Source organism: Anas platyrhynchos, chromosome 2 (assembly GCF_047663525.1).
Source record: "Anas platyrhynchos isolate ZD024472 breed Pekin duck chromosome 2, IASCAAS_PekinDuck_T2T, whole genome shotgun sequence".
In the NCBI taxonomy this organism is placed as follows: Eukaryota; Metazoa; Chordata; class Aves; order Anseriformes; family Anatidae; genus Anas; species Anas platyrhynchos.
The window spans coordinates 97230777-97258447 of NC_092588.1; the positions used below are offsets into that span (position 1 = coordinate 97230777).

The window sequence follows — 27671 nt, forward strand, 5'->3', positions numbered from 1 at the left end:
TTCTATTCCTGGAAATTCTTGGGAATTCAAGTTGCATGCCCTGGTAATGACAGTATGTTCAGAATTTCAAATGCAAATAATTGTTCTTCTATGACAAGGCAGGGTACTGGGAAACTGATAAGAGCATGTTAAATAATGTATCTGAAGGTGTTGTCAAGTACCAGTTGTCCACATTTATGATTTGATACGCCATCTCAGGAATAACAGCTGCTATAGAAACACAGAGGTCCCATGCTCCGTCTCGAACATGAGGTTTGTGAAGGAGGGCTTGTAGAGGCATTTAATTACAAGTCAATAAACACAAAGATTAAGACTTATTTTCTCTTCTTTCACAAATTCTCTCATTAGCTGTTGTCTGCATCCTGTTTTTATTTAAAAGAAAGAATTAGGTCCTGCGTGGTAATGATACTCCTTCAGGCTCTTCTTTTCATCTTTCCCTCCAGACATCGGAGTTCCTTGGGGCTCCCTCTTTATCAGCAACCTTTTCTGTGCCTGTTGTTCATACTGCTGAGATTAAAAAACGCTTTGATTCCTTAGCATTAAAGGGACACAATCGACTTGGATTGTTCAGCCTGGAGAAGAGGAGACTGAGGGGAGACCTCATCATTGTCTACAGCTCCCTCACGAGGGGCGTGGAGAGACAGGCGCTGAGCTCTGCTCTCTGGGAACCAGAGAGAGGACCCGAGGGAACAGCTTGAAGCTGTGAAAGGGGAGGGTCAGGATGGGTATCTGGAAAAGGTTTTTCACCAAGAGGGTGGTCAGGAACTGGAACTGGCTGCTCAGGGCAATGATAACAGTACTGAGCCTCCCAGAGTTCAAGAAGCATTTGGACAATGCTCTCAGACATATCTTCCCTTCCCTTCCCTTCCCTTCCCTTCCCTTCCCTTCCCTTCCCTTCCCTTCCCTTCCCTTCCCTTCCCTTCCCTTCCCTTCCCTTCCCTTCCCTTCCCTTCCCTTCCCTTCCCTTCCCTTCCCTTCCCTTCCCTTCCCTTCCCTTCCCTTCCCTTCCCTTCCCTTCCCTTCCCTTCCCTTCCCTTCCCTTCCCTTCCCTTCCCTTCCCTTCCCTTTTTTCTTGTTGGGTGGTCCTTTGGGGACCAAGGAGTGGGACTAGATGGTCCTTGTAGGTCCCTTCCAACTTGGATATTCTGTGATTATGTGATTCTTCTTGAAAAATTAAACCTGACAGAAAGTCTTGTGCGTTCTGTCATTACATCTGAAGATTGAAGGAAATAGAAGGAAAGCTTTGTTTCTTGGTTTAATGGATACTTGAAAGTATTTTTATAATCAAGTTATTGTTTAGATCTAGTTAACGAGAACAGCTTTTACTGCAGGGATCACCTGCAGAAATACCAGCTTTCCCTTCCTCGTTGTCATTTTGTCTGTCAGATTTGAAGGTTACTCTTTAACAGATTTTCTTCTCAGAAGCTGAAAATCATGCCAGTGATGACAAGTTTTGCAGCGCTAAACATCTACTCCAGAAACCCACTTTATGATTGTACACAGGCCTCTTGTGTGACATCAGGCAGGCACCCCCCTCCCCCCGCCATCCAGGCTTGTGACACAGCTGGTTGGCGACCCCGCCTGGTCGCCATTTCCTACCCCCCCCCCCCGCCTCAACCCCCCCCCCCCGGCCGCCATTTTGTGTCCCCCCCCCGCCCAGCGCCTGCGCTCTGCGCCCCCCAGCGGCGTGCGGGGGCAGCGGCGGCAGGAGGAGGAGGAGGAGGAGGAGGAGGAGGAGGAGGAAGGCCGCGCTTCCGGCCTCCATTTTACGAGAGGGAGGGAGCGAGCGCGGCTATGGGCGTCCTCGGCTGCTTCAGGGAGCTGGGCCCCGGCTGCTGAGCCCGCCCCGAGCTCCCGCAGCTTCCAGTGGCTTGGCGTGGCCCCGGGGGGTGGGGAGGGGGAGAGCTGAGGGGCAGGGTCGGCATGGAGCAAGGCGTCGTGGGCCCGCCGGTCACCCTGATCATCAAGGCCCCCAACCAGAAGTACACTGACCAGACCATCAGCTGCTTTCTGGACTGGACCGTGGGCAGGCTGAAGTCGCACCTCTCAAAGGTGTACCCCAGCAAGCCGGTGAGCTGTGGGGGCGGCTGCGGCGGGGGTGCCGCGGGGTCTGGGCTGCGGGCCAGGGGTTAGGCTGGGCGATCCTCAACGAGCACCGGACCCGATTCCCCAGAGCCCTGTCTGGGGGAGCAGCGGCTGGCTCTCTGCTTTAAACAAGAGCAGGCTAGCTGCCCTTCTGCACCATCAAAACAAAACAATATTCTGAAAGGTGGTAGCGCTGGAGATGTTTATTAACGCTCTGCTTCCATAGGAGCTGGGATGTAGCTATTTTGCACACACATTTCTGTAAATATAGCAGCTCTCTCTAAACTGATTCCAGTGGTATAGCTAAAATGATCCCCTCAGGTTCACTAGGTGGTGGCGGAACAGGTAGGTGATTATTGATGATGTTGTTTAAAACATGCAGTCGGGCAATCCCTCCAGAATTCTGCCTTTTTTCCTTTGGGGTGATGCTTTTCGAGTCAGGGCTGGAAACAGTTTCCTCAGTTGTTTACAAACTTGTATGGAGGTTGTGGCTGTTTTGAAACTCTGCATAAAAATCTACAGCTCTTTAGTCCCCGAGGAAAACGCAGTTTATTTTGAAGTTCTGTAAGTTCTGAATCGAGCAGTTACAAAAAACTAGTGTTGCTAAACGGCAGTGATACAGAACAGTGCATTTGATTTTATGAAGATTTGTTCCAGAAAACCATATAAAGGCAGTGTTGACTCTCCCTCTACCTTGCAGCAGCATGTAGGGCCTAGACCTCGCTGTGCAAAACATCAGACAAAGCTTCCATTTATATGGTAAATGATTCTTTTGTTGAACTAGGTGAATACTAACTATTGGCACTGTTAGTTTCTTTTTTTGGGGGTGGGGAGGAGGGTAGAAGGGGAAGTAAACAATATCTTTGTGTCTGAAAAGGATTTCTTCCTTCTGGAGAAAGCAGGAGAACAGCAGTCATCAATTTAGGCAGTATCGCTGATAGATTGAGTTCTGTGAAGTGACATTTAAGAACTTGTGGATTTAGTTGTTGTTGGTCTCGGTAATTCTCCTCTGAGAGCAGATCCACCGTAAAAGAAACAAATAAGTGACTTCAGTTGACTGCTGCTTCTTCCTTGCCAGAACATACTCCTGTGACGTATTTGTGTTTAAACGCTACTTTTCTGACTCATCCAGTGATCTTGCTGAATTGGGCTTCTAGGAAGAATCCTTAATGAACAAGAGGTTTTTATGTTGCATTGCTTTAACCAGAGTTAAAATATTAAATTTTGGTTGCTTGAAATGTCTTTTTTTCTGTTGACAGTGGATTCCTCAGCATGCATCTCTGTATTAAAATTCACAAGAGTAGCTCATAATACTCCCCAGACTATTCTGGATTAAAGAACGGAAGAGTTTCTTTAATGAAAGCTATCTCTAATTCAATTTAATTTGGATTTATTGTACTTACTAGCTTTACTTGTAACTAAACACAATATTATTATTTCATAGATCTGTTCCAATTGATCTAATATGGGAGGTGAAGAAAGTTGTCTTCTCCATATGGTAAAATTGAAAAAAATATATTTGTCTTGATATGTTTTTTGACATAATCTTACTACTTTTTCAGATTTATTTAAGACTTTTTGCTTTTAAGAGCACTTATCTCTTTTTTTTTTTTTTTTTTTTTTTGAGCAGTGTCAAAAGCATATCGGTCAGATTTCTACTTTCCATGAATGTGGCAGATCCGGGAAATAACTTATATTACTGTGCTATTTTAAAGTGCTAGAGTACATGAGAACGCAGATGCTTTGTACATGTATTGCAGTGTTCTTGAAATTAAGAACCCTTGAAAATAGGAATCAGCTGTTACTGCTGGTGTACAGTCTCATGTGTGACTTGTACCTTATTCTCCTGTACACATTGGTAAATTAGTGTCTTTTCTAATTGGTAAACCGATGGTAACTGTAAATACTTTTACTGAATTCGGTATCTATTAAGATTACATTATTATAAAATGAGATGGTTGACATAGGCAAGGGAGAAGTTAGGCTTTGAGGCAGTGTTGTTTGTGATTTTACTAGATTAATTTGTGTGGATGACTTAAGAATGTACAAATGCCAAGTATAGGCAGATTTAAATTGGGTTAGTCATTGTTAAAGCTGGCATACTTAATTTAGTAAGTCACTGAATAGGCTAGATGGGTTTAAATCAGTGTTAAATTAGTCTGCAGGCCTATACTAAAGTTGATATTTGTAATTCCCTCCCTCCCCCCACCATTTTTTTCATAGAGTACTCCAGTTAAAACTTCCCTAAAATAAATCTTTATTTAAGAAAAGAAAACTTAGAAAACAAACCTGTATGTCTCAGATCTGGCAGATCTTGCATTCAGCACATTATTGACTGTATTGATTATGCCAGAAACATTGATTTAAGCCTGCTGTTTCTTGTCCCCTGTACCTGTCAGCTAGCATGTGTTTTGCCCACAGATCTAACCAGATGTGGTTCTTTGGAGTTTTATTCCCTGTGGCAGAGGGGCTGAGTGACCAAAGTAGCAGATGTTTTGTAACTGAAAGTGGGGATAGGTGAGAGACTGTATGCTAAAGGAAGCTGTTGCATCATCTTAGGCTTGGTTGTTTTGATAATGTTCTTGGCGTATTTAACTTGGACCAAACACTGCAGAAAGAATCCTGCTTGAAAAATGGGAGGAAAAAAAAAAGCTGATGAATTGTTGACTTTAAATTCATAATTTTGGGATTATGATCAGGAAGCCATCTCTTTCTATCCATCTCAGGTATGAGCCTTGAACCTGTAGGTTCTAGAATCATTTCATCTGATGTTCTGAGTTTTCTTCTGAAAATGAGGCCACTACTATTATTATTTTTGAAATATTTTTCTGTCATGGTTCAGAATTTGGTCTAGCAGTGAAAATGTTGTTCTTTGAAGCAGGAACCGTGGTAGTGAATCTCTTCTAGAGGATGAGTTGAATGCCTATTCCATTTGCTTTGGCATATATGTGAATGTCTGTGTGTTCTTGTTTATCACAAGAATTATTTATTCTATTACTAAACAATTATTGTTTATTTTTCTTCCATTGGCATTAAAAACAAACAAACCCATGCTTCAGAATTCCAGGATGGCTTTAACCCTAAGAATTGCGAGTGTTAATTCCTGTGATGCATGGTTAGGTATTTACGTTAGGTAGGGAGGAGCATAGGGTTTAAGACCTCATCTTCCTGCATTACTGTTCCTGGCTTAATGTGTTTATCAGTAGTCAACATAAATAAGCTTTGCTTTTTTTTTTCTTTTTTTTTTTTTTTTTTTTTTAAGGGATGTGAAATGCACTGCTCAGGATTATGTAGTAGATATGCAGGACCATTTTAACCTGGTTAGGAAGCTGCATTATCAGTGGGACAGGCAAAAATAGTGTGGCCCCATCCTTACTGGATGATGATACAAAGTATTTGGGTTAGGGCTTCTTGTTTGTTTTGTTTCAACTGCTTCCTTGTTCTAATTAATTTCTCTCAGGATCCAGAAATGGAGTTTCTGAGGCTTTTCTTCCGGTTCTGCTGATCAAAGCAGCAAGCTTCTAACCTAGGAAATTAAAGTTTTGTGTTCTTGATACATGCAGCAAATTCTAGTTTATCTAAGAAGGCCTTTCCAAGATACAAAATGCAAGTAAACATGTATCCTGTTACCAACCTGTTCTTGCTTGAAAGGAGCAAGCAACAAAATGGCGTAGTTCAAAAGAACTTAGTTTGGTATGAGAGAGTGGCTTCTTTGTTGATTTTTTTTTTTTTTTTAATAATATAAATAGTGCAGTGATGACTTTCAATTTGTTGCACTATTTATCCATTGGAGCTGCAAATTAACAATTCTGTGTTGTGAGACTTATAAAATGGTTTATTATGTCACTAATTAAAATAGAGAAAAATGCAGAATGAAGAAAATGATTCTTTGGTATAAGTGATGGCAGCTAACTTGCCACATATAGTATTGAACCTTTTCTCCCTATTTAAAGGCGTGTGTTCAGTCGTGAACATCTAATGTGAAATTGGATTTTTTAAAAGCAAAAACTTCTCATCCAATGTATGCTTACAGTTTTTGTTTAGAGCATTTTGTGATATGACCAGAGAATCTTGTGATATGACTAGAACATTTAAGGCAAAATCACATTCTGTAACTCTTCTGTTTTCTGCTGGATTAGGTTACAGCAAGAAAAAATGTCAAGACTTCTGGGAAACTTTTTTTTTTTTATTTTATAGGTCTGATTTTCAGCAATTTGGGTCATAGTATTAGCATGCCTATTACTGCAGAATCGGTAACAAAAGGATGCAAGAGAAAGGGGAGAGGTGCTGTAGAACTAGCTGGATGTATGGTGGGGAAATTCTTCAAATATTTCATGCTGACAATGCATATCCGTTCCACTGATGGTAGGCCAGATTTCTTCATCTAGCATTTGGTTAGGTTAGCACTTCGTCAAGTGATAAAAAGCTGTTGGATTATTTTTTTTAATGCAAGAAGGTAGTTAAAATGAACTTGCGTTGGTAATAATTGGATTTTCTTTAAAGTTCTTTCAGTGTATATATATATTTTTAAATAACTGTTCATTCACAAAGCTACAGCATGCTATTTAGATGCTTTACTGTACTGAGCACCTTTCTGTAGATAGGAAAACTCCCAAATGCAGTTTCCATGTAACAAGAACTTTGTTATGATCTTCTCAGCTGAGAATAGTTAAACGTTACTGTTGTGTGAATAGCATACCATTAAAAAAAAGAAACTTTTTCACTAAGCAATATTAAAGTGTGGAAGTGTAAGACCAGGCAAGAAAAAAGCTTTCCGAAGCTTGAAGACTCCCTTTTAAAAATAAGTCCTTTTGCTGCTTGTTTCTTCTCGTTTTTTCCTGTTTTTTTTTTTTTTTTTTTTTTATGGGTGGGGTAGGTGTGGGAGAATGGGTTTGGGAATGGTCAGAAATTCCTTACAGAAAGAGATGGAAACTTAGGCCCATCTCCTGCACGCTTTAATTATCATTCTACTAACTATTTTTGTTTTTATTTTCCTTGCCCCAGCAAAATTTCCATCTACTTTCCCAAGAAGTGTGTGGGAATGAGAGCAGGGTGAAGAGCAAAACTTACTGAAAAGAAGGGAATTTTCAAATATATGTAATAGTTTTCTTGAGGAGCATTTTGCCAGTTAAGTGATGTTAACTGTTAACGGAACTCTTGCTGAGTGCATAATAGGAGAGCATTTTTCAGATGTAATTTGTTAGTTGGAGTTGCAAGGCCTCTGAAGTGTTTTAAAGGCTGTCCATTGGTGGTTGGAATTAAGGGATTTTACTCATCTGCAAATGTTATCTCCAGCTGTATATCTGTACAGCTGGAAAAAGCTAAATTCCTTTCTTTGTCCCATCTCCTAGTCTACAAAGGATCAGAGACTGGTGTATTCTGGCAGACTGCTTCCTGATCACCTGCAGCTGAAAGATGTTCTCAGAAAAGTAAGCTTTATATCAACACCGTATGATTTTTTTTTTTTTGAGCAAAAACACTTTTTGGGAAATAGGAGTTTAGATTTGTATTGTTTAACTTCAATTTTTTATTGATAAGGTAGAATGTGACCAACCATATAATGCTGATGTATTCTGGAAAATGTGTTTTCAAGTATCCCTTGTTTGTAGGATTATACTTGTGGATTGAGGGATGTTTCCAACTGGTGAGAGTGATTATCCTATCCAAGTACCAAACAGTTAATATGCAATGTACAATAACTTTTTTTGGACAGTTCCTGCTTTGACTCAAGTGGGATCATTTAACAGAATTATGTTAGTTTGGGACATCGTTTTATTTCCTGTACTTACTTAAATCCAAGAACTTGCATTTAAAACACAAAAACCAAGCAGCGCTTGTGTAAGCAAAATAAGGATAAAGTATCCATATGCAAGAAAAGACTTCTAAACAGAATGGTTTTGTTGGGAAATCTATTTACTGTCCTGGCTTTGTGATGTATTAGCTGTTCCTGCTAATGTTTACAAACTTGATCTTGCCTTTTTTTCTTTTTGTAACTTCTTTTCCTTTATTTTGCTGGCTTATCATGGAAACCAATAGTTCTAGTAGTCTGACATAGTGTGTTACCTAAAGAATCCAAATGAAAACCAAGTCCTGAGTACACATGGAATCTTATGTAGGAAATGTTGAAATACATGCACTTGGTTGTCTGATGGGGTTAAATAGCTTGGTTGGATGCTACAAAATAATAGGGACATGTTTTATACATTAAAAACTTTAACTTAATCAATGATATTTAAGTTGATATGATATTTAAGATTATCAAGAAGTTTGTGTTTTGATGGTAACAGAAAACATAGTGCAATGTTGACTGTTCTTTAAATTTCCTGTAAACAGGCCGGGATCAATAGCTCTATTTAGAAAATATATTCATTAAACAGTTATTACAATTTTTAATATTAAATATATAAGCTTTGTAGTACAGTACATGAGTGTTGGTAATAATACTTCTTTTGGCAAACTTCTAAAGTTTAAAATCAGTGTGCAAACTGCAGAGTCAGTTATATTTTTATGTTAATACGGAGGAAGGCCTCCAAAAGAGAATAATGCTTTAGTTAAAGTGTCTAACTGAATTTCTATATGAAATGTAAAGAAAAAGATGTAGAGGAACATTGAGTGTTGCTTGAACAGGGCTAATGATGTTGTTTCTTTGCAGTCTAGATGGTGAAAGAAACTTTACAAAGTTTGATTTATCTGTTTACCCCCCAAAATATTAAAACTTACTGTGTGTAGTTTATTACAGAACTGCACCTGAAATACTGCCATCCAGTCTATATCCTGTAATGCTTAAATGTCATGAAAATGTCTATCTAACATAGCTCACAGCATGGCTGTGCTAATGAAGGGCAAAATGCAGTCTGAATCCCTTAAATTCACTTGGCCTGTCTACAGCAGACTGATTTTAGGCAACAAACAACTTCAAGCCTTGTTTTATGTGCTAGAGGAGAGACTTCTGACTAATGTCTGCCTTGAATATTCAGGGGGTATGTTTGATTTTAAAGGCACTTGAATAGGTACAGGCCCTGGGTTTAGTTACAGAAACTTATTCATTAGTCATAAGTACAAAGTTAAAAACTTTCATTGGAAGAAAAGTTGTTCTTTCTGCTTGAGTTTTGTACAAAAATGTATGATTGCTCTGAATTCAAACATAATTTTCTGCTGTATTCTTCCTAATTGTCTAGCTCTAAGTTCCTGATATTATCAGAGGGTTTACTAAGTCTTTCAAATTAGTTTTATTACTTGCTTTTTGATACTGAGTGTTGTCATTTTGCTGATTTTTAAAAAACAAAACAAAACATGTGGAGGCTGGATGTTGTGGGACTCCTTAAGCATAGCGATATCAGACATGTTGTATATGGAATAAAAACATGTTACATTAAATTGTCCTATTTAATAAAGCTGTACACTGTAAGCTGGTCAATATTTCTGCCTTCCTTTGCTTCTCTAAGTAGCGTAAGGCCTTCTGGAGAAAGAAGGTAAGTAGTTAAGTGAAAGGCTTGGTCACAAAGCTGATGGCTGGTGTTCAGTGTTCTCTGATCACTGCGTGCTGTCACCGGCTGGTAGGAAGGGGCTGTGTGACAGTGAGGCTATGCTTGCCACTAGGAGCTGCTATATGCAGAGGGGCTGAAAAGTCTGGCTGTGGATAGGCTGTGCCAGCTGGGCTGCACTATGATGTACAAAAGCACTTTATCTAGTTTTTTGTTCCTAAAGATTAAACCTTTAAAAATGTGGAAAGCACACTTATTTTTTTAATTGGAAACAAGCAGTATTTCTAAATGCTATCACGTTAAATACTGCAGCTTGACTGCACCACGCTGATTTCAGAAGGGGATGTTTTTTCTAGTATTTTTGTACATAAAATGTCGTTACTAGGAAGCTATAGCATGCAATTTAAATACAGTCATAACTGTTCTCGTTGCTATGGCCATATGAGCATCAGGCATGCTGATATAACGGGCTAGTTTCATTTGACGTAGTAGAATAGCTTTGGGTTGAAGTTGTTACAGCATCCATATTCGATGTGGGAGCATATTCATGAAGAATTGGTGTAGGCTGATTACTTGCATTGCTGACGTGGCTCGAAGTGGTGCCACTTGTTCCCTTCCTTGCTGTCAAGCATTTAGAAATACCGAAGCCCTGTTTAACACTTCATATAGTGTTCCTTGGGCGTGGAATATCTGCAGGGACTTTTTGAATGGGTGGTGCCTGCAGGATAGGCTTGAGTTGAGCTTAGACTACAGTGAGGCACAGGCAATAGCTGGTATTTTTTTTGTCTTGGACTGCTCATAGAATTCCAGCTCCTACATTTCTCATTTACCATTAATTTTATTGAATAATGCTCCTTATTAAATCTCAATGCAAATGGAGGTATTCTTAACTTTGAGCACTGTAAACAGTGAGGTTTTCCTGAAATAAAAGTCAAAGCCTCATCTGTGCTTTCTCATGTTTCTCTGTGTGGTTTTCTGTTGGTTCTGCTATACTGCAATTTTAGGGGAAACTGGGGGTAAGTGAATGCTTAGTATGTGATTGTGGACAGCTACTAAGAAAACTTTAGTTGAGAAACAGGAAGCCTCTCTTGTTCTAGGCTCAACTTTTGCTTTGTGGTGTCTGTTTTGTTTAATGTATGTATACTGAATACAAGGGAAGCTTTGAAGGTGGATATTAAAACAGTTTTTGCTTGTAAATTTTGCAAATATTGTTACTTTAGCTCTTCAATCTCTTTGATTTTTAGCAAGATGAATATCATATGGTTCATCTGGTATGTACTTCCCGGACACCCCCAAGTTCTCCAAAACCCAGCACCAGTAGAGGTGATCACGGAGCTTCAACCTCCAGCAGTAGCTCAGTGAGTTTTTTTTCATACACAGGACATAAATTTCTTCTACAGCAAGGAAGCTTTCCAGCAAGTTCTTTTCTCGTTCCTAAAATCTGACTGTAAAAATGTGTGGTGAAAGTAGAGTATGTCATATGAATTTGTAGAATTAGACTTGATTGTTTAAGGATGTAATTTTAAACAAATATGACCTTTCAAATAGTAACACCATCATGTTTATTAGATGATATAGCTTAGAAAAAGTAGTGCTTTTCTTTCTTTTCCACGTTTTCTTTATGGAACAGGAATATGGAGAGAAAGAAAAATGGACTGTATCTTTGCCAGAAATTGACCAGTGTATTTAGACTTTAAACTGAGTTCTGATTAGCTGTGCAAATATCTCTTCTACTGAAGAGAGACCAGTCAATTTAGTGCCCTTGTTTTAAGAGAGGTGGTATTTGGCCTGTGTTAATTCTGCTTGACAAGAATTGGACTGTACTTACTCAGTTTCAAGGTAGTCATAGTGTTGATAGTCTGTAAGGTGATGAGGTGTAGAAAGTTGTCATTTTCAATTTATTTTTTTAGTTAATTGTTCAAAGAACCCTTTTTGGTGTGTTTGCAGTTCTTCTGTTCACCCTTCCCTTCTTTCTGTTTGGAATTGGGAAATGGTGGTGTTCTTTAGTTGTACTCGTTTTTAACAGAAGTGAAAGTAATATTTCAGTTGATGACTTGGTCATCATCATTGTAATTCTCCTGGCTTTTTCCAGAGCTGGTAGTATCAGTAAGAGATTTGTGAAGGTTAGTTAGAAAAGACAGCATACACTGTCTTTGACAGTGGTGGGTTGATTAGCTTTTCAATAATAAGCTTGGTTCTTCTATAGATGGGGTACTGTTTCTGATTGCTGTGCAACAAACAGATAAAGTAGCACTTTAAACAGTTGAAGAGAGTGACTAGTACTTATGTTGTCCATGCTTGCAAACAGCAATGGAAATACAGAGAGGGCTTCCTTTATTTTATTGCTACATTGTTGTAAATAATGAATTTAAATAACTATTAGTGACTGCTCAAAGTAGCCAGTGTTCACCGCATCAAATTTGTAATACTTTGAAAGACACCCTGATCCCAAAGCTTGAATGCCCTTTATTCTTGCATTTGTTTTTTTTCTCCCCCTGTCTAGTGGTAAATTTTTCTTGTTTTCCTTTGTAGGGCAAATGTGATATGGATGTCTTTACGTAATTGCAGCTTCTCACTTCCTGGGTTGTCAAAGTTGAAGAGGATTTTTTACTGAGTAAACATTAAAATAATGCTTAGTAATAGGGTATGGGGAATTATAATAAAACTAAATTAATGATCTCCATGGCCAAATTACAGTCTTGCTCTGGTGACATGTAACCTAGGAGAGCCAGCTGTTTGTTCTTTTTCTAGGATTAAGTATTTATCTTGGAAAGCATTGAAGTCCTGACACTCTATTTAGGTGGATTTCTTGGAGCTGAAGTAGTTCCCAGCTACTCTTCTTTTATTCACTCTTCCAACCCAAGCAGTTGGCACAGTAATTTGGATTGTGTAGCTGGCACAGTGAAGAGGTTGATAAGAAAAATAGAAGAGGAAACTGAAAACGAGGACAGAGGGAGGGGTATTTTATTATACAGCAGGAACTCGTCTGTGATATTCATAACCTGAGCTTGTAGTTACTTTTGTTAACGATAGCCTCTAAAATTTGTTGCTGCTAAGTACTCTTTCTGAATTAAGCTTTAGTTCGGTGCAGCTTTTTGAAACTTCACTTTTTTTTATACGTGCACCTGAGTGCATTTTTTTTTTTTTTTTACTAAAAGCTTGCCAGATTCAGTAAAACTCCAGTAGACTTGTCTGTTTATATGCACAATAAAAGTTTTCTTAAGACATGATTGTAAACTCTTGTTACTGTAGTGAAAATATCCCCAGCATCAATTTTATTTATTTTAAAGAATATGGACCGTTCTGGATCAACTGCTGCCTCATCCAACCAAGAAGCTTCATCTACATCTTCGAACACTAGTGCAGATGGAGTGAGGCATCGTAATCTTCCACAAGCACAAAGCAATCCCATACCAAGCCACCAGTTCCCTTATTTAATGCAAGGGTAAGTGAGATTAAAACAATCCTTATCTTTTCCGTACTCTTTTTAAATGTTCTGTTACAACTGATTCCTGCATACTCTGCAAAATGATTTGGCTACTTCATCTTGAAGCATAAGTCACACTTAAACATTACTATTCATAGAAATTTCTTAAGACAAAAGTCATTCAAAGAGTAAGTGTTCTTGGTGCTCCCCTTCAAACTGTTCTTTCACTTCATGCTTTCTGCTTTCAACTTTCTGTTGATGAGGGCAGTTTTAATGTTTATCTAGTGGATGTACTTAGCAATGTAAGTGATCAAATGATTGGTTGCTTTTTCTAGTCCTCTATTGTAATAATCAAGACTAAAATGTTACCAAATGTGATGGTTCTTATTTTTTGACTTTTTAATGGGATGCAATTCTTCACTTGTCCATTTTGGATTCAGTTATTTTTAGAGGTATTTTGAGTACCTGCAAGTGCTTGTGAATGTACAAAGTTAAAATATTTTCATATATAACCAGTGTGTATACTTCTTGATTAGATCTGGTATTTAACTTTCAAAATTCTTTTTTTTTTCCCCACTTTTGATAGTTTTTAAGATTCTGTTAGCCTGCATGACCTGTACAGCTTTACAACCCCCTTTAAAGATTTTTCTTCCTAGGGTGGATAGTGTGTTCTGATATGATAATTTTCATTTCCTAAGGGAACTCTTCAAGACTTTCTTCTCACAAGGCGTTCTACTATAGTGCTGTTTATTTTCCAGGGATTTTGAAGAATGTGGCAGAGGACACCCACAAAGACAATCTATGAATCTACTAACAGTAGCAATTGTTTCTGTCACTGGGAAGAAAACATGTTAAGAACTGTTAATTTAACTGAAGTTAAATGCATTTTCAGTTACTCTCCTGTTAGAATTTGTGTAGATTTTACTAGTCTTACTACTAGTTTTCATGTATTCTGCTGGGAACATAGTGCTTTTGCAATGGGTGGGGTACTCTATTATTCTGACCACATTAATCTTTGCGGAAGTAGTTATGCTTACCTTTGTGACAAGCCTGGGTGATGCTAAGTTGACTGGAGTTCCGTGTACTGTAAATTAATTCTGGAAGCAATTTTTGTGCATATCACATTATTCATCTCTAAGGAGGTTTAATTTTTTTAATTAGCTTTTCACAAAAATGTACCCTGAGCATGAGTTTTTTGTTTAAGTATTCATGACGAGCTGGATAGCCTTTGGACTTGAGAAAGACAACAGAACTGTTGTTCAGCCTTTTAGCTGGAGTAACTCAGTCAAATACACAGAGGAGGAATCAGTTTAGAAGACGTGACCGTTTAAAAGGGCATATTTATTTATTAAGTTATTCTAAGGCTATGTCTCTCACAAGTGATGTGGACTAAGAGGAGTGTCTCTGTAGATTGAAGGAGGTGCAGAGAACCTGACAACAGCACTGTGTGTATTTCAGGGCTTTCTGTCTTACTTGGACTAGGTCTAATTTGATCACTGACACAGTTGCATGCTTGTTGAAGTGCATTAGTGGGATGTCTGAATCATATCTTTCAACTTAGTGTAATTTAAAAGGAATCCAGGTGGTGATCTTAGAGCGTTCTGTGGTGCAACCAAAAAAATTAGTGAGAGGAAATGACTGGGAGACTAGTTTCAAGAGCACAGACCTGATCTGAACAGAAATCAGAAATGCCAGAGGAGATGCACCCTAAATAATCTTAGTGTGTTTTTTTTTTTTTTTTTTTTTTTTTTTTTTTTTTTTTTGTAAAAGCAACTTAGTGGAATAGTACCAGACTCTGAGGTATATCCTTGCTTTGGACTACTAGGCACTGGCTCTACCCTAAACACCCAAGTCTGGGCTAGAACCTGTTGTAGTCCACTGTCTTTTTGAAATGTCCTCTTTAGTGCTGTCAGTAGTCTTCTCAGATAGATGCATCTGTTCTTGCTTCAGCATGCTACTACCTGTATTCCAGCAACAAGAAATGCCTTCTGTTTTTTCAGCCACTCTTAAACATGATTTGGGGCAATGAAATTCAGTATTAATGTAATTTATACACAGACTGAGGCTTGTTAAGAACAATGAAGATCTGTAGCTGAAACTTGCATTGCCTAACGGATTTTTTTTGGTTTCATGACCAAACACAGTTTTATTCTAGCTGTGTGATGAATTATAGACTCTTCTGATGGATGGGAAAGTGTCTCCAGACACTGGAAGATGTATGTGAGAGTCCAATTCCTTGGGTGTCTTGCAACACTTTCATTAGTAAAGTAGCTAATACAAATAAGAAATATAATCTTAGGGTAGCTAAGTGATGGTTTTGATGTTTCTTAGTTTCTGGTGCAAGACTTCAGTGTCTAAGTTGAATACCCTTTGAGAAAACAGCTAAATCAGATTTTTAAAATGTACTGTTGTTTTAAAGTTTCTGTAAATGGTATTTTCTAAACATCTACATTTGAGATGGGACTGAACAAGTAGTCTATACCAAGTCAGTTTTGTGCTGTGGAGAGTAAGCATGGTGTTGTTTGCTCCTATGGACTTAGTTCAAGGCCCTACTGTTCTGTGCAGTTACAATCTGAACAGATAGACTCAGTCCTGAAACGGCTTGCATTTCAGATTAGGGAGTACTTGGAAGCAATAAACAGATAAGAAACATGAAGACAGGAATTGTTTGTCAAGTTGAGTAGCCCACCTAATAAAATGTTTTCATATTGTTTACATAATAATGTTTGAAAGCAGACAACAAAATGACATACTGACAGCATACAAAATGTTCCAGCACACAAATGCCAGCTTTCAGTAGCACTTGCTCACTCTATATTTTCTAAAAGTAGCAAATATACAGTGGAGGATATTGAAATAGCACGTGAAGTTGATACTCAACCTCATGTGAGGCTGATAGTAAATGAGGCATCTTTGTGGGTTAAAGGATGTTAAACAAATGCGGTTATTGTCAGTGGTGCAAGATGATAAAGACTGAGCTTCTAAGTTTGAAGTTATAACTTCCAGTTATATTTTTTTTCCACTGGTGGTGAGCAATAGCTTCATGATGACACCAGCTAAGTAACTGCAAAATGTTAATGTGTTCTGAAACATTACCTTTAAATATATCCCAATTAGATCATTTTAGTTTTCTTCCAAATACCAAAAAGTGGTAATTCTGGGCTTTATAGTCACTTAAAGAGCAGTATGCCTCTTCAGAATGTTCTGAAGCTACTTCTGCACTTGAATCGAAAACCTGTTTTTTTGACATACCTAACTATTCTTCTGCAGTCTGCTGTTACATATATTTTTGAAACATCTGTGCCTATGCAATTTTGCTTCCCTGCTCTTGTGCTGTTGTTGCCAATCTCCTGAAATACTGCATTTTTCTCCTCCTTTCAGAAGAAGATGAGCAGAAAGCATGTGCTACTTCCATTTTTCTTCTAACAGCTAGCCAGCTTGCTTGGCTGGGAAGAGCATCTTCCTTTGGAGACGTTCTTCTCACTGGAATACTCTGCATTGTGTTTGGAGTTTTCCTTAATTTCTTAAATTAACTTGATAGTCTGCCAGTTGTAATAGCTAGATCACTGACAAAATCTGCCTTTGTTTTTTTGATGCAGAAACCAGTTTTTGAATATTGCTGTTACTTCTTCACATTAATGTTATCAGAACTTGAAAAGTTGGCATGCTTCTCAAAAAGCCACATCTTCTAGAAGAGCAGTCTTAAAAAAACAAAACAACAAAAACAAACAAAAACCACCAAAATGCTAAAATACATTAATGAGGGAGGAAAGAACATTACTGGAGTCTTCTGTGGTTTGTCTTGCTTGGCTACCTTCTTTCTTTTGCAACCTCTTCTTAAGCTTTAAGATACTGAGAGAGCAACTTGAGAAAGTTTGGAAGAAAATAGAGGCCCAAATTCTGTATTCCTAAAACACGTTTGTTTGGAGCTATTAATTTAAGACCTCACAACTTCTGTTGAGCTCCATTCAGTATGTTTAAAGAGAACAAGAGAACTCTTGGGAGCGGGGAGGGGAAGGTGAATTCCTGCAGAACTTACTGCTGAGTTCTGAGGTAGCACTGTTTTTTGGTGACTGAGCTAGGGAGATAAGTGTGGTCACACAGTGGTTCTTCTTGCTTTCATCCCCATACGGAATTCTTCCTGCTTGTAATGGAGATATTGCTCTGTGATTTGTCATGACGCAGAACTTAGGATACCCATGTAGAAGACTATTGTTACATTTTGAGAGTAGTTATTTCCTGAATTTTGGAGGAATCTTGATTATCAAAGTGCTTGTCAATTCAAGGGTTAGCAAAACATTCTTAAATTTTGCAACCATAAAGACAAAAGTATGATTTTTTTTTTGTATAGGAGCTTGAAAGCTCTGCTGTTATATTACATGAATTTTTCAGAAACTCCTCATGAATAGGGCTACTAGTTCACCCTTTCAGTTGCTCAAAGAAGCAGAGTACTGTATATATCTCTGTAGTATCAGGAGCATAGCTTTTGCTTTATCGCTACTTCTTTTTTTCCAAACTACTGTCAAAACAAGCAGTGGCTGAATTCAAAAATAACAAAGCCTTTTAGCAGAGATCATGCATGGAGTTGCATAGCAGGCTCTTGTCCAGAATTAGTGAAATATTCTTTCATGTATAAGATGGAAAAATATTTTAATGTCTTCCCCCCACCTTTCTTTCTGGGCATGTCTTGTATATCTGAATGCCTGGTAGACTAATGAAATCTTTCGGTGATATCTTTGCAGGGAGTGCCTTACTTAGGGAACAGGTATAGTCCGCAGTACAATTACAGCAGTCTCAGCTTTTGCTACCTGCAGTCTGAATAAACTTTTCTTCATGCTTTGTACTCTCATGCTGTCCTGAAAGATGTCCTGGTATACTACAGTTTACTACATCAAAATCTTTGGGGAAAGAGTTGGAAATCTTGCCAAAACATGCTATATGCTCTAGGAGGTAAGAGAGGCTAAGAAGTTTAAAAGCAGACAAAACCAAACCTAAAATTGATGTATAGGAGCTTTGTATCTCTTGCATGTAAAACATAATTAAAAGCCTGTAGGAGAATCTCTTATAATTAAAGTATTAAGGGGTAAGAGTTATTTATGGTGTTCTCTTCGTTGTGGTCTTCAGATGCTATATCTGGAAAATTAGTTCTGCTGTCTTTGCTTTTGTGTAGTTCTTTGTGTCTGTGATCAGTGATATTTCAGGTTTAATTTATAAAAGAAAGCTATAGGGATAGTAAGTTTTGTATTTACAGTTCCTGTAAGGCTGACCTGAACTTAAAAGGAATTAAATGAATACATTTCTGTTGTTAACATGTTGTTTATCCCAGAGACGCAGCTAGTGACAAGACATCTAAGTACAAAATCATAAGTCGTCTTTCTATAGAAATAACTCACTTACTAATTTATTCCATGCTCTTTTGGAATGGGTTGGATGATCTTGATACATGTTTGTGTTATTTCAGTGTGTCATTTTAGGGGGAAAAATTAAGAATGCTACTTCTAGCATTAAGTGCATTTTAGAGTATGGCAATATTGAACTGAATATCTGTCTTTTACTCCTTTTACAGCAATATAGGCAACCAGTTTCCAGGCCAAGGTGTACCTGCTGGAGGATTACCTATGTATCCTGCATTCAGTCCCTTACAGATGATATGGTGGCAACAAATGTATGCACGTCAGTACTACATGCAATAGTAAGTTTGCATTATGTTAGGTAGTGTGAGTTACACTACGGAAAATATTAAATATTGTTTGCAGCATCAAAGTATTTGTGCTTCTCTGGATGTACTGTTTTTATAGTGATAAATTTTGTGCAACAAAATACAAAATCCAGTTTTGAATTGGAATTAAATAGTTGTATGAAGTAAAGATTTAAGGAATAAAAAGTGCTTTTTCTTTGGTTTTGTATTGTCTGAAACTTTCTTTTCAGTAGTGTAGGAAAGAAGGCAAGAATAGGTTTAGACATTTTGGTGCATGTTTTTTGACAAAAGTTTTTTGATTTTTTTTTTTTTTTTTAGTCAAGCTGCTGTTTCAGCCCAAGTGACTTCCAGCACTGAATCGGTGAGATCTTCAGTTGCTCAGGCTGTAAATTCACAACATGCTCCTGCAAATGAGCCTGCAGCAGTGCCAAATGTAGCTGTCCGAGAGAACAGGCCTGTGAACCCAAATGTTCAGATGAATGCACAGGGAGGCCCAGTAGTTAATGAGGAGGACTTCAACCGGGACTGGCTGGACTGGATGTACACGTTCTCTAGAGCGGCTATTCTTCTGAGCATTGTATACTTCTATTCTTCCTTCAGTCGGTTTGTCATGGTAATGGGAGCCATGCTACTGGTTTATTTGTGAGTACAACAGTTAAGTACAGCTGCAGAGCAGATACATGGGTTATACAGCTAGCGTATAATCTCTTTTAAACTTTGAAAAATGTTTTAAATGTGAAAGTTTAGGCTCTGCTTCTCTTGTATGGTGTGTACAAATTTGGATTTCAAATGAGCAGAGAAGCAATTTTTTTTTTTTAAAAAAGCATTCTTGGAACTTTCTACAGTAACACCTAAAACACAGTGTGCTTAAATATTGGTGATATTTACAGGTCAGTATTGTAGAAATGTAGAATTTAGGGATGAAAATTAAGGATGTTGGGATGAGGAGGGAATTTCATGTAATAACTGAAGTGTATGCTTGTGTGAACTTAAAAAAAAAAAAAACAAAACACAAACTTGAATATGCAGGGAAAACTGCAGAACTGTTACTCATTTATACATTAAATGTATAGAATTTTGCAGTAAATTGTGTTAGGCAGAGATAAGGTTACTTTTACAGTGGATGTCATATCTGGCAGAATTGCAAGGACATCTTAAAAAAAAGTTAATGATGTATCATGAAGACCATTTTATTAAGATGTATCAGTACTGAAGTCATCAGTTCCTTTTACAGAATTACAGAATTGTCTAGGTTGGAAGAGACCTCAAGATAATCAAGTCCAACCTCTGACCTAACACTAACAAGTCCTCCACTAAACCAGGTTTTGTTTCACTATTTAGTGAAACAAAATACCTTAATGATGTAAAAAGTGAAAACTGACAGTAATGTGATGTTTTGGACTATTGTCATTCATTGACAGTTTACTTATGTGTAGTCTGATCTTTGTGACTTTAAGAGCATACTTGCATGGATTGTTCTGTTTCTGATGCAGGAATGGTAGTTGAAACTCAAATACAGACATCTGAATATGTAGGAGAGTCTTACTTAGTTTAAAATGGTAATGTGGTTCAAGCCTTAGCTCAAGTTTAAATTGAAAATCAGCTTTGAACTATGAAAATTAAAGCTACCTTTAAAAATAATAAAACATAAATACTTCAAAATGGGGAAGAGGAGCCCCCAGTATTCTAAGCATTTCATCAGCTAATTGTGGTAGACTATGCATCTCTGGCACAGGGTGCTACAAACAGTGCTGCTGAAACCTAGCAAAACTTTTCTTAACCCAGGTATCAACGAATATCCATTCTATCTAGAAGTTAAACTTTTGGAAAAATGCAAGGAGCTTCATCCATTTACAAGCACTTGAAGGACTTACTGCAGTAGGTAGGAGAAAATAACTCTTCCTTTCAAAAGAAAGGTTTTTCAGCTGTTCCATTTTCTTATGTAGACACCAGGCTGGATGGTTCCCCTTTAGGCAAGAGGGAGGCCAGCAACAGGCAGCCAATAATGTGGAAGGGAACCGTGATGCGCAAAATGCAAATAATCCTGATCTTGAAGAGATGGTAAGAGCAGACGTATCTTTTTAAGACTTCTGTGTATTATATTGTAAAGTATATGTAACTACCTGTAGCACAAATCTCGAATTAGTAAATTAAGCTGGAAAATGTTATTTCATTTTTTTTCCTCGTAATAGTTGAGTATTGATGTCTGGACTGAAAGACTGCTTTGTGAAATACAGCTGGTTCAACCAGAAAGCTTTCAGTGTTATCCTCTGCTATGCAGGCTGCTTAAATTTGGTATCTTTCCAGTGTGAAGTAGAGACGATCACTAACTGTCAATCACACATTCTCTGTGCTAGTTATTCAGGAGACTTCAGGAGACTATTTTGAGAAAATTTAATGTAGGGCAATTCTGCTCTTAACTCCCGTCAGAGCTCTGAAAAGAAGCAGTTGAATTGTTCAATTTCTGTTTTTAAAGGAACGACTTATGGATGATGGGATTGATGAAGACAGTGGAGAAGATGCAGGTGAAGATGCCAATATAGAGCACCAGCCTGGATTCATGGCTTCTGCTTGGTCCTTTATTACAACTTTCTTCACGTCACTCATCCCTGAAGGGCCTCCGCAGGTTGGCAATTGAAACGGAAAAGGAACTGTCAGGCAGTCTCAGTAGCCATATGCAGACGTGGAGCAGATTGTAGACGGTTTTAAATACAGTGCAATTTCAGAAAATTTATATTGTTATCTTTTTGATCATGGTGTACAAAAATGTGTATTTTTTTCTTTTGGCTTTCTCATGCATTGCATATTTTAAGCACAAGTGGACTACTAAATGCTATCCTTAAGATTCTTCTTTTTCTGAAGAATGAAATGTAAAGATATTGGTCTTCCATGTTTTGTTTTTAATTTCAGATGTGTGTTACGCTGAGGCAAAAACCTTGTACTTAGTCTGCACCATTACCTCTTTAAAGAGCTGTTAAAAGTATGAATGTTGACAGACTTTTCCAAATGCTGTCTATTCATCTGAATAACTTCAGTGTATCTTGTGTTAGTTTTATGCAGGGTATGACTTATCATTTGGGATTTGGAGTTTATATCATTCCCAAAAGAATGCTGTAAACAGCAGGATTACTTGCTAATGGCATGTTGTCTTCATGCCACAAAATACTAAGCCTCTTCTCATATCTTTAGAAAGCTAAAAGCTTTGTCTTGAGGCTATACTGAAGTTTATTAAACTTCGAGATGGTTGACAGCTCTTCAAAGAGAATCAGCAGTGATGGGATAAACCTTAAATGTTTGATACATACAGTACTTTTTTAAAAAAACACATAGATGTACTGGGGGAAAACATGTAAATTAGTTTTTAATAAAAACTGTTATGGTAACTTTTGGATGTTTATATGCATATCTGAATGCAAACAAATAGTGCATTGTGAAGGATGAGGATATGATTGAGAGTGGAATAAAGTTAATCATGGTGGCATTACTAATATTGACTACAGTGTTATGTTTGTAGCAGTGCATATGCAATTATGAGTAGGAAGAATCTCAACATCAGGATATCTGTTTTCGTACTTTTCTGTTACTTATAAAATAAGACTTAAAAAAAAAAAAAAAAGAATTGTATGTGAGAATAGTATAGTGCTTCTGTCAGTTTTCAATTGCTATTTTTAAATTGTAATCAGTCAAGAAGTTTCACTTATTTTTTTGTCCCTAGTTCTGAAGAGACTGTGTCCTACCGAACTTCAAAATACCTGCAAAGATATGGTTAAACTTACCAATAGAAAACCTAAGCAGTTTTTTAATTTTCAGGTACAAGGCGAGGCTCTTAAATAGGTCTGAATAGCTGACAAATAAGGTTTTGTTTTCTGCTTTCATGACGAACTGCTGAAGCTGTGCAATGAAGATTTAAACTTAAAGTAACCCTTTTAGTTTTATACTCTGAAATATTTGTCAGGATTTCCAGGCCTCATTGAGAGCTGAATTTAAGCTGGAAAAAACAAACTTGAACAATGATTTTAGACAGTTTAAAGAGAATATATTGTACCTCAGAAAACAATTCTACTGAAATCTTTCAAAAGGAAAAATAGAGATGTTTTTAAAGCATTTTATTTGTTGAATAGGCAGAAATGATGAATAAATCATGTTTGATATGTTTTATGTTATATTCCCCTGTGTCTGTGGGGAGCTGCTCTCAATTTAGGTTCTTTCATCCTTTTAACTGGGATGGTTCTAACTTGACCAGTATTTTAGAACTATTATAAAAACTTAAGTTTTTAAAGGGATGGCACACAGTGACACTCCAGGATGTCATAATACCTGCTATTTCTGGAATGCGTTGACAAGCTTTTGTCTATTTGGTATATGGATTCTTCCTACTACTTTTCCCAAAAGCTTGGTTTTTGTCTCGTCTTGCAGTTAGTGTCTGTATAACCTGTGCAGTTATGACCTACCGGTGTCCAGCTACTAATGGGTGTTAGCTGCTTCTTGCTGTCATTGTAATTGTTCAGGTATCTGTTCGCTTTCCATGCTCTGGCAGTAAGCTTCTATTATTAGCAGACTAGATTAAGAAAGTGGCTCTTACACTGCCAACCCCAACTTGCTTAAAAAGAGCAAAATGGTTATTGTTTGGTTGTCTTGAGGCAAGGAGGGAGTTGATTATAGGTTACACAAAATTGAGACAGTGAAATGGCAAATCCTGATAGTTGGTTAGGTATTGAGGGAGGTTGGTCTGAGTGATTTAACCAGATTGTGGTGCTGGAGTGATGACGTAAAGAAGCCTGATTTCAGTGAGAACATCTTAACGTCATTGCACTTCTATGCTTCCAGACTCTTACTGAGATCTAAGTGAGGAAAAGTGAGAAGATGGTTACTGAGAGAAACGAGTAAGAAATGAGAAAAAGAGATGAAGCATTAGCAGAAAGTAGTGGAAGTTGAAAGCAGAGGAGGGAGGATGTGATTGTGAATAATTATTCACAAACATTAAAGAGCAGGCTGAGGTAAGAGGTACTTTTTTCTTCTCAGAAAACAAAAGAGCTTGATGAAAATTGGTTGGTTCGGGGCTTTGTGTTTATGGGTTTTTGAGTGATTTAGGCGTAGAGTTGAACAGCATTGAATATGTAATAAATCGTGGTAGAGAAGAAAACCCTAGGAAAACAGTTATATCTGTATAGCCTTTTAGAAAGTCCTATAGTGTAAAACAAAATAATTACATAGTGCATGGCACAGGCAAAGCAAGATGTTGAATGGTTGCGAATCTGTAGCATGGGATGAAACGAGGCAGGAGGATTTGGGCAGCACAGGATGTGCCTTAGTATTAATGGTTCTGTAACATGCCTGTGCACCACCCACCATCTTGGAATACAGAAAGTGACTGAAATGCATTCTTTCCTTCACTTTACAGAAAGGCATGAAATGTCAGATACTCAACATTTAGAACACGTCTGTGCATCTACTAGCATGTCTATGCCAGCATATTCAATATCTTCACAATGTGTTAAGGTAGAGAGAGAAGCACTAGATCAAAGATATATTCCATCCATAACACTTGTTAATGCTGTGAAGAGGCAGATAAGATCACTAGTACTAATGCAGGAGGTGTGTGAAAAGAACACACATTAACGGCTGTTCTTCTGCATGATTTCTTGGGATCTTGGAATTGTGCTTCCTCTAAAAGTACTTTGCAACTGATGTGTGTCTACATTCTTGCAATAACTTCTTGATCACAATTTACATGGTATTTAGCAATGCCACTGTATAGCAAACGAATATAGCATAAACTAGGGTAATTTTGGGTGTAAAATAATGGCTAAAGATCCTTTTTCTCCTGTTAACTTAATTATGAGCTTGTAAGCTCCTCTCATGCTACTCATACGTTGTTTTGGAGACCTTTATGGGCAGGTATTCCAGTGCTCCCTGTGGCTCTTGGGTTCATATAACACACAGAGCAGCTCTTTAGGAAGAGGTGGCTCCTGTTTCAGATGTACTCCACTGCCTTCTTACCATTGCTGCAGAAGAGGGAAAATATATCATTGCATATGAGGTTGGTAATGGTAGCAGGTGATGTGGAATCACTTAGTTCTCTCGTATGGTATGAATAATCATGTTTCTGTACAATCTAAAAGCTTTCTAGCACAAGCCTTTTGTTTATCAGCCTTTGATACTGCAAGGAACTTCAAAATTACCCCAGCATAATGATTGCGAACTCAGGGTACTTCTCTAGGTATGTTCGGATGGGCAATCAGAGGTACAATTGCAGCAAACTAGATGTGCCCTTGTTCATTAAGTTGCAGGACTGTATTTATTCTGGTGTAAGCTAGGTGCCAAAGTATCCAGGCTGGTGCTATATTATTTCTGTTGGGTAACTTTTGATGCTTTATTTGAGAATTAACTGCAAATTAATGTCTGTATAGCCCTACATATGGATGATTTCTTTCAGATTGCAGTGTAAGTATTGGCATGATGATGCCAACTGGGACATAAGTTACTTTATCACAACCCTTGTTTGTTTCAAAGCTGCTGCTCATTTGAGTAACAAGATAACAGGTAATAAAAGCATCTTATGTGTCCCATTCCAAACCCAGGATTCAGCTGTTCCGCATGGCAGTGGTCTTGCGTAAGTGTGGGCCTCTAAAGTGCCTGTTCAACTGGTTGGGGAGGAGGGAAGCATATACTGGATCTGGAAGAACTGTACCAAAAAAAGGCTGGAACTGGTAAACTATTTTTTCCCCCTTAAAATTTAAAGAGGCAAGTAGCATCCTGTGGGAGAATGTCCCAACTACATATTTTCACTTTGTTTACCAAGACACTTAATTTGTACTTGTTTTGAAGCTTTATGGTTTGTTTAAACAACATAGAGAAGTGTTGCTGTATAACAGTTTGTTTTTTCTTTTTTTTTTTTTTTTTTGGTAAAGAAACTGTATCCATGATACTGATGTAATTTCACTGCTAGGATTATTGTTAGGGTCTGGGATAGGGAAGCTGAAGACCGTGGTCATTCTGCTGATCTTTGTGTAACCTTTCACTTGATGTTTTGGTCTGCAGGCCCTCCTGTAATAAAACTTCTCAGTGCTGTGGCAGGGAAAGAGGGATTATATTCCTATGATTTTTTTTTAAACAGTTTTTTCATGTAAAAAAAAAACAATTACTGATTTTTTTTTTCCTTATATAGTTTAGTTGCCCTGGGGGAAAAAAAAAAATAATGCACAACTACTAGTCATTTTTGGAGTAGGCAGCTTACACCAGGGCAGCTGCAATCTGTAGTTTAAATCTCACAGTGGCTAGGTGTAAGTATGTGAGTAGGAGAAAATATCCAGAAAGACCAATGGTGATTTTTCTTAGCCTCATAGAAATCCTTTGAGGGAGAATATACATTGAGGGGTTAGGGACAGAAGTAAACAGAGTTGTGGGTATGTTCATTTATAAAAGCTGGGGTTTGTGTGTGTGTGTTTTCTTTTTCTTCAGAAAGACTGTACTGACCTTCACTGCTGGTTAGAAAGGAAAGCCAGAACCTGGTATTTGTGTTAAAGTTAGCATGTTTGGGTGGCTTTTTTGAAGTGTTCTGGTTAGTAACCTGATGCAAGGTTAAATTGTAGTGATAAAATAACCACAGTGGTGTGGAAATACACTGCTGTAAAAATAAATGAGCAATTTGTCTAGCTGGTGAGAACTTGATAATCTAATTTGTTAACCAAAGATAATGAAGGAAATGAATAATAGACAAAATAAGAAAACCTGTAACGTATGATAGGATAATTCTCAGGAGCCTTTCCTGAGGGAGGTGTTAAGGTCACCCCGTTCTTCAAGGGTATGCTGGATACAACCAGAACAGAAACCTGGCTGGGATGGTAAACTGTGCTCACCGATTGAGGACAGCCAGGCAAGAGCACTTCTCAAATACCCCACTAGATGGTGGCACAATACAGCCCCTGTTGCTGCAGCTGCCTGACTTCAGACTGTGTGGTACCAAATAAGCATGCTCCTTAGAAAGCATTTTTATCACGATTTCTTGACTCTTGGCAAAACAAAACAAAACAAAAAAATTTAGCCTGTGCAAGCACCCTTCCTGCCAGCAGGAAGGTATGGCATGGCAGCTGAATCTGGCCTTGGATGGCAGACAGCAAGAGTGGTTCTAATGTGTGTAGAGAGTGTGATGTTCTGGAGCAAACTGATACAGAGTCGTACTGGTATAATGCATTGCAGAAGGTGGAACTTGCCCAGGGAGAAGTTTGTATTTTGATATCAAAGGCTTTGGTAGTTTATGCCAGGAGCACACGTTCTTTGTACAAATCCATGTCCCAGGTTCAGTGTGACTGCATCCTTTTATAGAAGGAAAGCCTGGTAAGGGCTATTCCTCCTGCATCAGTGAGGCGCTGATGTTAGTAAACATACTGGGTGGACATCGTGTGTTTCAAAATACTTTTTGTCACTTCTACCAAGTATTTTAGCTAGCAGTGGGCATAGCACTCATCTTTGTGAGATAGCTGGTACGTAATGGAGGGCTGTGTGGCTTTCCTTTCCTCCAAAACAAAAACCAGCAGCAACAAAAAAGAACAACTGCCAACCAAACCCTTCTGGGGTTCTATCAGCAGAAGTGAATTATTTTAAGTGAGATGAAGGCTGACCATTCCTCCACAGTCGAAAGATGCAAGTCCTGCTTGAAATAAGTGGATAAAGTATTGCAAGGGAACTGTGAAACTGCTCCATTGTTGTATCTCTTTTCTGGTTTAAGGGCTTCATATTCAAGGCTGTTTCTGAACAGTTTCTAGCTTGTCTGTTTCTGAGTAGCTGGGTTCTCACATTCAGATGCATGTTGTAATGCTCCTGCTTGGTGAAGTATTGCTGTAGCAAGTTAGACACCCTGCTGTCTTCATGTGGCTGAAAAAAACCATCCTCCTGATTGTGACATAGAGCTGTCTCTGGAAAATGTAGAATCATCAGTTTATTGGGCTGTATGCTATTCTTTTAATGCTGATTTTTA

At 38.0% G+C, this 27671-nt stretch overlaps 1 protein-coding gene across 6 annotated transcripts; it reads left to right on the plus strand.

Moving 5' to 3' along the window:
* The first annotated feature begins 1731 nt into the window (after positions 1-1731).
* On the plus strand, positions 1732-22182 carry HERPUD2 (HERPUD family member 2). Of its 6 annotated transcripts, XM_021268670.3 has the most exons (9): positions 1931-2070; positions 3530-3583; positions 7437-7514; positions 10814-10927; positions 12860-13014; positions 18563-18688; positions 19013-19336; positions 20641-20755; positions 21171-22182. In XM_021268670.3, the coding sequence occupies exons 2-9, from the start codon at positions 3551-3553 to the stop codon at positions 21330-21332; spliced, it is 1107 nt and encodes a 368-aa protein (XP_021124345.1). In that variant the 5' UTR covers positions 1931-2070; positions 3530-3550; the 3' UTR covers positions 21333-22182. The 6 variants fall into 6 exon arrangements, with proteins under 6 accessions (XP_027307227.1, XP_005014290.1, XP_005014288.1 ...); XM_005014230.4 differs by lacking the exon at positions 3530-3583 and having other exon boundaries at positions 1734-2070; XM_038174628.2 differs by lacking the exon at positions 10814-10927.
* Positions 22183-27671: the final 5489 nt, after the last annotated feature.

Bases quoted from the DNA above. Each gene is read 5' to 3' on its own strand.
- HERPUD2 (XM_005014230.4), top strand. From the start codon at position 1,924: ATGGAGCAAGGCGTCGTGGGCCCGCCGGTCACCCTGATCATCAAGGCC. The intron at 2,071-7,436 runs GTGAGCTGTGGG...CCCATCTCCTAG, and splicing joins AGGTGTACCCCAGCAAGCCG to TCTACAAAGGATCAGAGACT. The intron at 13,015-18,562 runs GTAAGTGAGATT...CTCCTTTTACAG, and splicing joins TTCCCTTATTTAATGCAAGG to CAATATAGGCAACCAGTTTC.